Below are 12,777 nucleotides of genomic sequence, written 5' to 3'. Positions count from 1 at the left end.
AAGAAGAAGAGAGAGAAGGCAGACAGAATATAAGATTCAGGCCCTAATGTGCAGGCCCGCCATGCACACCTGCTGAGAACCACTTACTTAGTAAACTTTGGGAGGAACTGTCTCCTGATACCTCTTGGCAATGCTCAACACAGACAGATTAAAAAACATAACAGACACAGACTTAGTGGCTGGGGAAGGGGATGAACAAAGAGGGGGTGGAACAAAGAGAACATATTTCCATCTGCTCTGAGTAAAGTTAACCCTGGTCGCTTATCTTCACACAAAAAACAGACACACACACACACACACACAGAAAAACAAACAACCACAGCGGTTGCCATACCCAGATCAGAGTGTCTCTTCTCCAACATCAGATTACTTTGACTAAAGTTATATCTGAAAAGCAAGTAAATAACAGGAAGGATTTTTGAATGTTATTCAATTACACCAGAAGTAACATGTTTACTTATATTGATATGATTATCGCGCCAGTACTAAGAGTCAGTTTATTTGAGGCAAGCTGTTTATCTTATATGATAAGACATAATATAGGAACTCAATTTGCCTTCTTTTGTCTCCATCTTAAAATTCTGTGATGTGTTGATCTGTTTTGGCTCGAAGCCAAATGTTATATCTTACATAGATCAGGCTCTTGAAGTCAAGATCCGTTTTGGAAAAGATAACCTTGTTCTCTTCAAACTGTAAGACATTTAACACACATTTGTGCTATCTTTTAAAAATAACATATGTAGAGGGCAATGTGTTTTACAGTATACATCTGTTGATATCACGTATTTGTCCAAGTCCCACGAAAAGACCAACCAGCAATCAAATCCTATAAAAGAGCAGTTTCTTTAAAGCCAACATCAGATAAAGATCATTCTCTTGTCACACAGACCTTTTTTTTTTCCTTTCAATTGAATCATTTATTCATTATGATAAGGTTTAGGGTGTAGTTTATGTGAGTAATTCTGACATATTCTACCTGCTGTCCAAAATGCTCAACTCAATGACTGCTGAAAGTATTCCCAAACATATGCAATATGAAAAATCAGTGTCAAGCTGTTTTAAAGATTATAATTTGTATTTATTTAATGAAACTCTGTACACACTTGAAAAGATGCTCCTCCAAAAACAAGTAAACAAATAATGAAAACAAGGTGTTCTCGCTTGAAGTCAAACTAATCGGCCAATAGAACAAGTCGAACATTTTGTTGGTAAGATTTCCTGAAATAGGATGGGATATGTATTTAAATCAGATCTTGTAATTAGCTGGGAAAACTTATTTTGAACTATATTTGACCAGAATCAGGAAATGTTGTGTTACAAAGTTAGCCACAAATGCTCAAAAGTTGTCCGCTTAGTTGGTGATTTTCGAATAAAAATGTAAAATAAAACATTTAATCTGAGATACAACTGAAAGTAAGGTGTTTTTAAGAGTCTGTGTCTAAAAACAAGACCCTATATCTCCCTGCCTTGTTCCTTCTTAAGTTATCAGGTCTTATATCAAGTGTAAAGACATACTCTGACTAGAAATTAGACAAATATACTTGGCAAGATTTACAGTTTGTGGAGTGCACCTTGTTTAATAATGTTGGCCCTTCCTTTTTGTCAGGTTATCAACGCTGCCCTCACTCTGGCTGCCCGCCCCGGAAGCAAGGTGGCCCAGGACAACATGGACGTCTTCAAGGATCAGTGGGAGAAGCAGGTGCGCATCCTGACCGAGGCTGTGGATGACATCACCTCTGTGGATGACTTCCTCTCTGTTTCAGGTATGAGGCAAAATAGAAAAATGATTTTTCAATTAATGGCTAATTGATTGAAACAACCCACATGCCACTACATTTCCACTCACAGTTACAGTTTTGTTCAGTAACAAGTTGAAGGGATTTCTCCTTGGCAGCTTGATGTGAAAACAAAATCACAATTTGGATAATAGCAAATTAGAAAAGCACACAGAACAAAACAATTGAGCAAATATCATACAAATCAGGAAGAAAAACAACCTGACAACAAACAGTGCATGTTCTTTTCCCGCTGTGGTTTGTGTTGTTTGGTCTTTTTGCATTTTGTTCAACACATTGTTTAAGTATTTCGTAGAATTAGCTGTGGTTCCGTATGCTAGAGAATAACAACAAGGACATTTGAATTATTTGACAGTTTGTCACGGCACTACTTCAAATGAATTGCGATCCAGAGAGGCACATTTAGGATGAATTGGACAGTTAGATGGTAAAGGTATTTGCATCTTTTCAAGAAGAAGAAGAGGGTTAGATAAAGTGAATTTTCATTATTTAGAATTATTATATTGTGTATAGTTTATCAACATTTAGGGAGAGAAATGAATCATCACCTTCAACAATGTACAATATGAATCATCACGACAACCACCATTTTTTTTTATATGACTAAGTTCTGGATAAAAGGACCTTCAATGAAACAAAACAGTATTTCTCTCAACCAGAGAGAGCCTTGGGTTCCTCCAATTCTATTCACTTTTGTTCTTGTGTCCCTCTCCGAAGAGAACCACATCCTTGAGGATGTTAACAAATGCGTAATTGCCCTGCAAGAGGGAGACGTGGACACTCTTGACCGAACTGCTGGGGCCATCCGGGGCCGAGCTGCCCGTGTGGTCCACATCATTAACGCTGAGATGGAAAACTACGAACCGGGGGTCTACACTGAGCGTGTGCTGGAGTCCATCAAGCTGCTGTCTGAGACTGGTTAGTGCACTGTACACAAAGCTGCTGTGGCACAAGAAGTCACAGTTTAATGTATTGCAGTATATTGTGAAGATTAATTCAGTATCTCTCACCCTTGTGCTGTGCTTTCATCAACCATTCTGCTACAACCCTTTTGGCAAGTTAAGCTGCTTTCATGAAGAGCAGTGCAACACACACACACACACATCAAACACACGCTAGCTTCCCAGTGTGGTCAGTGACTTACAAACGCACCATAATTGCCTGGAAGCCTGGTGCCCCGCAGTTTGGATCAGTGTATTGGCTCTAACACAAACCTTTGACACCACCTGCTCACTCTTCTGCCACTTTTGTCTCTCACCCATTTTTTTATCTGTTATTCTTTTTATCTGTCACTGTGTGGCTTCTGTGTCACGACACATTCCAGGAGACCTGAGTTTATCCCTGTGGCAGACCAGACTCAGGGCCGTCACGTGTCTCAGTCCCACCTGAAGTGCAGATCGGCTCACCGCTGAATGTGACTGCATGCTTTCCCCAGTACATAGGGTGTGAGGACGCACAAGAGCAGTCAAGAGAAAACTTTTAGAGTTGTGTTTAGTGCTGTGAAAGTTGTTATGTTGTGTTGCCTTAGCCTCTGGATTAAACCTCTAAATATGTATAGCTATGGATTTTTAAGTAGACTACAAGAGTGCATGGTCCATAAATATGATATGCTATTATTGAGTGAGAAAAAGCAATTCATGCTTCATTATACTTTCAGGAAATGAGGGTGTTGACTACATGTAAGGTTCCCTGTGGAGTTACTGACCTCTAATAGTACTACAGAGCCTTTTTATGACTGGGTACCCATTTTATTTTTCTAGTTCACATGTGTTTGCAGGTTAAGCAATACACTTTCCTACTGTTGGCCTTACACTGTTCTGCTGATTTAAAGGTGCCGATAACATGCCAAGATATCTTGCAACGTGCCAGCAAAAGCAGGGAACCTCAACGCTAGTAAACATAGCAGTAAACAATGCAGGATATAAATATGCACTCAACACATTTATTTTAATCTCACAGATACACACAAGGCATTCTGGTTAGTTACAGTGAATGGAAACACAACATATTCTTTGTTTACAAGATAACTCCACAGGGAGCTTTTAAGCTTCTAACTTATGGAATCATTACATCAAATCACTTACTGCATTAATCCTGTTGCTAAACAACGCCAAACTTTGTCACAAAGTGCCGGAGTGAGTTTGTTACACTATTCAAGGTTGTAAAGCTTCCGCATTCATTACTGGCGTTTATTGTAGTAATATTTTCAAGCTGAGTAAGCATGATGCAAGGCTGTGGCTATCTCCTGTAAGCAGTACGCACTGTTGGAGAGACCTTGTTCATTACAAATTAAAACAGTCTCAGTAGATACGATTTTTTCTTTTAGGTTTTGCAAGCACTGGTTATGTGTTATGCATTGTCTTATACATTGTAACAAACAGGTGGTTTATAAATTAAGAAGTCAGTCTTTCTTGCCATAAATGCAATCTTGTTTAAGGTATTATGTTAGAGAAGAACAAATAATTGTTATGTTGCTGAGAAACATTTTTATCCGTTAAAAAGCTCTTAAATCCCTTAAAGTATACATGTTTATGCAATGCACCAGTGTACAAACAATAACAAAGGATGAAAGAAAAGATGTCATTTTGAAATTATCTGTCCACAAGAATCAAATCAGAATTCAATCCCTCTTTGACAATAGTCCCCTCTCTTCATTCTGTTTTTTCTCCATTCCCGCCAATCCATCCCTCCCCCGGTATCTATCTCTCCCATTAAAGCCCATTTAGCGAGGCGCTGTATCTATTGTTTTGTTCGTTACTTTCATCTGCCTGGATAATTGAGGGACACAGTCTCACTCACACAAACACACACACACACACACACACACACACACACACACACACACACACACACACACACACACACACACACACACACACACACCACACACCACACACACACACACACACACACACACACACACAGACACACACACATTGCTAGCTGATAAGTTGCAAACAGCATTAGGTGAATCATGTGTGTCACGTGTAAGCCAGTCTCCTGGCACTCGACTCCATATTAATGGACTACACTCAGTGATAGTTTTATGGTACCTTAAGCACATTCTGTTCTATTATTGCATAATTTTGTTGAATTGATTGGGGTTATTAATTGATGAAATACAGTGGCAGTATCTTGTCGACCCTTAAGGTCAATTTCGTTTGACCATAACCATGTCACACACGTAGAATATATAATCATGCTGCTATGGAGTATGGAGCCAGATTATAGAGTCAGCAGAAACGCAGAAACATTATGTCAGCATTACTGAGAACGGCGCACGGAGAACTGTTGATGAGGTGGCATCATATTGATTGCCCACTGATTTTTCTTTATCATGTACTTGCTTATTAAAGAGTTTACATAATATAATGGCTCAAAAATGTGTAGCCTTCTACAATAATGCTTTATACTAAAGGGAAAACAGGGTCATTATTAGACCCTTGATACACAACAACGTGGCTAACATAATACAACCATTTACATAAAGAAAGGCAGAAAGCAACATCTAAATAAAGTTATAAGATATTAAACTAGTTATATTTAATGGTACTCTTTACCTCCCCTTAATCTACTATATTTCTGAAATTATTTGTTTACTTGTGATGACTGTTGCAACTTAACATAATTAGTTTTTTCCTTAAAAACTCCCTCTAGAATAATAGTATTGACTGTTGAAGGTGAAAGCCAGCCAACATCAATCGTTGTGGATTAATTCAAACACCTACACATTAACCCTTGTGTGGTGTTCATATTGTTGTTACTCAGCCAGTGTTCGTGGGTCTGGTGGACCCTCTGCCTTTTTGGGCTTCAATTCAACACAATCAAACTATTTTATGTTAAAATACTCAACAGATGTTTACTTCATCTCAATTACAAGCAATATAAACAGCATATATGGTTAATATTTGCCCTTTTACATTTGTTAGATCACATTAATGAATTAAAGTGCTACTTGTTTTTTTGCCCGCTGACCGGCTGGTCCTGGGGCTCATCTTGTTTTTGTAACTAGCTGATGCTCAATCTCATCCTCTTCTTCAAAGTCACTGTCAGACTCTGAATTCTCAGAAATGTGATCCTCACATTCTGAAACCTCTTCCTCTTCCTTACATCATCATCAAATGGTTCTCTCTCTTCCAGAATCATTTGCAAGGCCCTCTGAGCAGAGAATCTTTTGGCCATCTTGATCAGCTGCAAGGACCCAAACTAGCGAAGCTTTATTTATTGTGTCTTGACCTAAGTTTGCAGCTGGGATAGAGTGTGAAAAAAATAAAGATTGGTTCCCGCAAAACATAATACGAGAATGTGAGAGCAGACAGGAGTCGGTGCTTGACTTTATCAACAATGTTGCAACCTTGTGCGGGAATGGCAGGGGCAGAAACACAAAAGTCTCACACATACACACACACACACACACACACACACACACACACACACACACACACACACACACACACACACACACACACACACACACACACACACACACACACACACACACACACACACACACACACACACACACACACACACACACACACACACACACACACACACACACACACACACTGAGAAGGCCCAGACAGGTGCACAGGACCTACAATTTCCACACTTTTGTTAGCTCCGGGTCCAGACCCAAACACCCTGTATGTAATGTAAATGTGTAGGGGGGGGGGGGTACAGTGGGGGGTCAGTGGGTGGTCATTGAAAATGCGTTCTGATAAATGTTCTTCACAGAAAATGAGCCAAGGCCATTGAGTGTGGGTTTGAACAAATTATTTATCATATCATTTTTCTTTAGCTAAATAATGAAAACGGGTCCCACAGACCCAAATACCATACAAGCGTTAAGACACTCTTTTGTAGTTCAATTGACTCATACAGCCAATGAGCATTGCGCTGTTGACTACATTAGCACATTTAGCCCGAAAAAACACATTCAAGAATATTTGGTCTCATTTCATATAAATAAATTTTCCCTGAGATAAAAATAACGCACGCCGCCTCTAATGCAAAGTAACTATTTGAAACATCATTTTTCAATTTCTCTTTGAATTGTAGACATGCTAAATTGCTTCATGTATGTAATGTTTAGTTTATGCTTTATATTATATATCAGACACTTCAGTCAAGTGAAGCAGCTTTCCACGGGGAAGTACAGAGTTCACATTGTTGTCAGGGAGACAAACTGCATAATGTCCAAAGAGAAAAAGACAGGGGTGTTGGATACAGATGCCAACAAGAAATAAACCACTGTCTGTAGACACCATCTTTGCTGCTGAATATTTCAACTGCAAACTCTACTGTCAGTGAAATCATTTGTTCTTGGAGAATTACGCAGCTACAGATGTATTTGCCTGTACGTTGCAACATCACACACACAGTTGCAGGTCTAAACTGATGCTACTACTTTGTTCTCCTAGGTGGCTTACAGTGTCTTTTTGGCAACTTTTAGATTTACCAAAATGTAGGAAAGTCTGCTACGCCAAGATTACAATAATGTGTTGTTGATTGTGCTGCAAGCCAGTGTTTTGCTAAAATTAAACTGCAGTAGGACTGTAACCTAATTAGGCAGGACCTTAAATTGACAAAACAATCAAAAATAAGCTGTTTTAAGATGGCTGGTGTGATGTCTGACTTCATCTCAAGGTAAGAGCTAAGAGGATTAACAGCATGCAGCAAATGGGCAAGTGTCAGTGGCTGGATGGCCGTAGGGAGGACTCCTGTCTTAAACTTTAACAAGGCCTCGTGTCCTTTCGATTGTGGGTGCTAATTGAGATGTTAAGGCGGGGGAACAGGCAACTGTGTGAGCCCAGCGTTTCATTGGCTCCATATTTCTCATTGATGTAGAGCTGTTGTGTTTCCCCTTCCTGTTTCCCGTTTAGTGGTGGTAGTTGTGTTTTTTTAGGGGCTACCATGCACATCTGATCTGGACCATAAAGCACTTATTGATCCTTGTGAACTTTTGCCTACCTCTCCCCTCAGTTCTCACAGGCCTGATGTCTATGGATTTAAACACAGTCGAAGAGAAATCTATAGCTGGGGGAAAGATGATGAAGTGTTGCTGAACAAAGAAAAAGGATATAGGACCACACACTTTTTAGAGGGTAGTGAGTCCAATTAACTAGGCTACCAGAAAATCAATAGCTGTCACCAAGGATTTCACTAAGCGATTTCAACAGGGATTTTAGTGGAATTCATTGATGTGGTGCCCTTTTTTCCTATTCTCAGTAGTGTATGTGTTAAACATGTATCCTTTGACTTTTTTTGTATGTGTCTGGCTGTGTTTACTGGAGTTGACTGTTTGTGTTTTTATTTGATTGCCGCTGTATTTATGCCCGCGGCCACTCGACCAATTACAGCCACTTGCCTGTCTTTCTGACAGCTGCCACATCAACACGGGACACTCATCACAACCACCTGCCCTTTGACCTCGTCTCAATTTGCCCATCCCTCTTCCTCATATTGAGTGTGGTCAGATTTACGGCCAGGCCAAATACAGGCAACCAAGGCACACAACTCTTGGGTGTAAAGCTGAGCCATAGATTCCTGACAGACAGTCCACACATGGGCCTGGGATTGAAGTGTGTCCTTGAGATGGAGAAAATCAATAGCCTAATGGGAAAGTGGTTATGGCTTCTCTCTCTTTTCCCCTCTCTCTCCTTCTTCTCTGAGACACTTTTTTGCCCACTAACTCCCTGTGTTTAAACTAATCTTCTCCTCAGAAAAGGGACACATTTTAAGCTCGATCATTAATGTTATGCCTGGAGAGGGTAGATTAAAAAATGGATATATGGCCTGAGTCAGTGTGCCATTTAGAGAGGCTGGGTGCCGTTTCTCCTTGTTATTACATCGGGGCACAGTAAATGGGATTTAGCCAGGGTTTTGCAGTGAGTAATACCACACATGCACACACTGCCACCCACATGGCATGCTTGTAAATCAGTGGATCAAGAGCACTAAAAATAAGTACATCAGAGACTGAGGGAAAGAAGTAAAGACACATCACACTGTCGTCTTTGAAAATACTGGCTTTGAGGACCAGCATTGGGCCTGGAACGACTAAAAGCAACCCGCCATAAATATTAAGCATTTATGTTATCTTCCATCCGAATACCTTGTTGGTGACATCAATGAGTCTATTTGCACTTAAGGGGACTGACTGGGTAAATGTGTATCGATTGTAATATGATGGGAAAAGAGGTTTTGCCCAGAATGGGGAGCAGATGGCCAACTCATAGCTTTGCGAGGAGAGGAGAAAAGGCCTCGTAATATGTGTGTAAATAGAGGTGGGAGTTACAGTAGGAGAGAGTGCTGATGAGAAAATTGCTATGAGAGGAGCAGTGCAGCATGATGAGGTAGATGAAACATTTAACCAAGGTGAGAGTGTAGGAGAGGAGAGCAGTAAGCAAACTCAAAGCAGGAGCACACAAGTCTTAATCTCATAACCTTTCAAAGTTCCCTCAGAAACCTAATTAAGCAGCATAAAAGTTAGATGAAACACCATTTTCCACATATATGCATATATATATACTCTGTATATTCAGTATCAGCGTTACATACACGTATATACGCATTTTACTGTTTGTTAGACCAAGAATATTTGAAGTGACAAGATGTTTATTGCTACATGTTATACCGATTGTAAAAATGTGTGTCATGCATGGTTTTTAAATAAAGAAATGTAGCCGTAAACTTTACATTGCCTATATTACAGTATCTTGGACTATGAGAGTTGTACTAGTATTTTTACACTTTTGTTTTTTACTAGGCCACCACTAAATCACCTTTATTTAAAGATATATATATATATATATATATATATATGTTAGCTAACAGTTTGTTAATAAACATTAAAAAGTAGGGCAACAATTTGTACAGATATGTCTTGTAGCTTGTCTAGGGTGCCTGGTGAGCTAACATGAGAATAACACAAACTACTTGTTGCCGCCAAAATAGGAAGCATGTTGGGTGCTTTTCTGCTGCAAGATGAATGTTTTTTGAACTCAATGACATTTAGTGTGCTTCTGCAAGGTCATAAGGCCCTCAGCAATGCAACAGCAGCAAGCAAAACACATCATTGTTTTTTTCTTCAAAACAGTTACAAAAAGTGGCCCCAGGCTGCTAATAAGTGCTGTTTCTTACCGGGCTACAAGGTTGTTTTTCCCGTTAAATAAAATATTATGTTTTCTAGCTAGTTGCTGGCTTTATCTATCTGCTTACTGCTGGGCAGGTATTGTGCAATGTGGTTACCAAAGTGTCTTTGCTGAAACAAGTTGTGTTTAACAAAAGCAAGCCGTGCAACAGAAACAATGGACTCATAGACACCAAGCTCTAGAGCTGAGGGGAACTTCAAAAAAGGGTGACAGCTTCACATCTAAATATTAATGTGATCATTCATCATTTCAAAATATAGATGATATCAACAAATATGTTATGTATGCAGTATATGTAATATGTATACACTATGCAGCAAAAATCATTCTAAGAAATACATATATAAATGAAAACAGTTGTGCCTAATGGTGTGGTGTTGTTTTTACCTCTTGTAACATATTACCTCAATAGAGCGGCTGTCATGCAAAATGTACGTGTAGGCTTTAAAAAGAGTGCAGTTTGTGGTGTTTGGAGCCTGTTAAACACCTTGCTGGGGCACGCCATTTCTGCTGGGAGGTTTTCAAACATTCATCGTACTTCCACAACCTCTCCCTTTAACTATGCTCAAGCCTAGGGGGTGAAAAAAATCCATTCCTACATGGTCACATTTAATTCCCTTCATCATTTTTCAACTGGAATGAGTGAAATTGCTCCTTACCATCAGCAACTTTGCTCATTAAGAGCTTGGAGAACATTTAAATATTTCTATTTAAATCGCCTTCCCAGCAATTCCCAAAAGCCTATTTTACGCTTCTGCGGTAAGTGGATTAAAATGAATTAAAAATGAAAAGAAAAAGGGAGAGACTTTTTGTAGTGCCTTTTATGTTTGGTGAAATATAGCTTATGTTTTGTATCAGACAAATACGTATACTGCAGATACACCTTTAATGCAAGCTGACTAATTGATTTAGTTCACTCCGCATGTACGAGAGGAGGGAAGTGTGGAGAATGATAATAAAATCACACAGTTGGCTCTCCGGTGGAGGCTCACCAGCCAAGCTGTCATACTTTATTTGTCTTTTCCCCTGTTTCTTCCTTCCTGTCTGTCTGTCCTTATTAGACCTGTCTTCTTCAAAAGGGTTTGTCTTAAATCAGTCCAAATATCTACTTTCCGGAAAACCACTTTCTATGAGTACATATTTGCTGCAGATTATTTTCCCATGTAGCCAGACATATTTTTCTTACATACCAATACAACTTTTCTCTGTAAAACAGTATATAATGTATATGTATTGTTTTTCAAAAAATATTATCTTTAAGGTTGTAGATTTGAATCACAGTCACAAGTAATGGTTGGGTTGTAGGCATTTGTGTTGTTTAAAAAGCTCCGATAGAAACTACAATATATGAATACCAACCTTTTCTGGATCCCATCCGTCTCTCCAGGTAAACCATAGCTTTTGTTATGATAATTTGCAACAGCACAGAGTCCATAAAAAAACCCCATTATTAAACTCTGCATTCAATTATTGTGACTCAACAGGAGACTACGTAGCAAGGTAGCCTGCTAAATATTCAAACTTTCAGTCCGTATTCGTGAATATTTAATAATGTCTATTCACATTCAGTAGAATTCATTTGAACACACAAAGAGCATAAAGCTCTTCCATCAGGTCTGGCCAATTGATACTGACAACAAAACCAACCATTTTTACGGTCAATGGGGACTTTTCTTTTGTTGCTTTGCTTTTGTTGGACTCAAAAGACTTTGATGAATCTGTTTCCCTTCATTGTTATTTGACAGGCTGAGCTTGCAAGTTAGCGTCCTTGTACATCTTCTCACAAGCACACGCACGCACACACACACACGCACGCACGCACGCACGCACGCACGCACGCACGCACGCACGCACGCACGCACGCACGCACGCACACACACACACACACACACACACACACACACACACACACACACACACACACACACACACACACATACAGACACTGCCACATGCCACAAGCAGATCTCTGACAGACGGGCCAATCTTCTTGTTTGGTTAGCCGAGGTGAAATAACTAATGGCGCGCGATGTGAGGACGGCATATTGTCGCTTCCACAGATGTGTAGCTTGACATCTTGCTTTCTTCTGAAGTAAACCGAGACCGACACAGGATGAGACCCTGCTTCTGTAACATTTGAGATCACAATGTTCTGATATTGGCCTCCATTAGACACACTAATTATTGTGCTTTCACCATGCATGCCATTTAATTATTTCTAATGTATAAGCGTGCACCCATTCTGAAAGATCACTAACACACGTGGTACATCTGACTCTCATATCTTGCTTTTGTTGCCTTACCTATTTCTCCCTGCAGTCATGCCACGTTTTGCTGAACAAGTGGAGGTTGCTATCGAGGCACTGAGTACAAACCCTCCGCAGGCCTTTGAGGAGAATGAGTTCATTGATGCATCCCGTTTGGTCTACGACGGCGTCCGGGACATCAGGAAAGCTGTCCTCATGATAAGGGTATGTCCAATTCCTCCTCTATAAGGAAAACACTCACTGACATATTCTGAAAAGGTTTAAATGTACAGTAAATGTTCAAGTGTGATATTAATTTATTTGGCAATGCTGACCCAGACCAAATGCAGTACATGATTTATGCCTTCCTCCATATATTCAAGACAATGTATAGGTTATTTTGTGAATGGGGACATCTACATAAATTGTTTATTTCCTAGTGTTGCTGAACAATCTGTCAATAAGACTACATTAAGCATATTTGCTATACATTTATATTCACTTTTTTTACAATATCCAATCACTTCAATTTATATTTTATTGTTTTGTTTTTTTTACCAGCCAATTAATACTTTGAAA

At 39.5% G+C, this 12,777-nt stretch overlaps 1 protein-coding gene across 2 annotated transcripts in view; it reads left to right on the top strand.

The window, feature by feature from the left end:
* ctnna2 (catenin (cadherin-associated protein), alpha 2) overlaps positions 1-12,777 on the top strand; it is a 283,286-nt gene that overhangs the window by 246,160 nt on the left and 24,349 nt on the right. For both annotated transcript variants that reach the window (XM_034120744.1, XM_034120745.1), the window contains 3 exons: positions 1,607-1,763; positions 2,514-2,714; positions 12,272-12,423. In XM_034120744.1, the coding sequence (XP_033976635.1) occupies positions 1,607-1,763; positions 2,514-2,714; positions 12,272-12,423 (510 nt within the window). The remainder of the gene's footprint in view (positions 1-1,606; positions 1,764-2,513; positions 2,715-12,271; positions 12,424-12,777) is intronic.

This window comes from Trematomus bernacchii, unplaced genomic scaffold (genome assembly GCF_902827165.1).
Source record: "Trematomus bernacchii unplaced genomic scaffold, fTreBer1.1, whole genome shotgun sequence".
NCBI lineage: Eukaryota > Metazoa > Chordata > Actinopteri > Perciformes > Nototheniidae > Trematomus > Trematomus bernacchii.
This window is presented reverse-complemented; position numbering and strand designations above follow the sequence as displayed.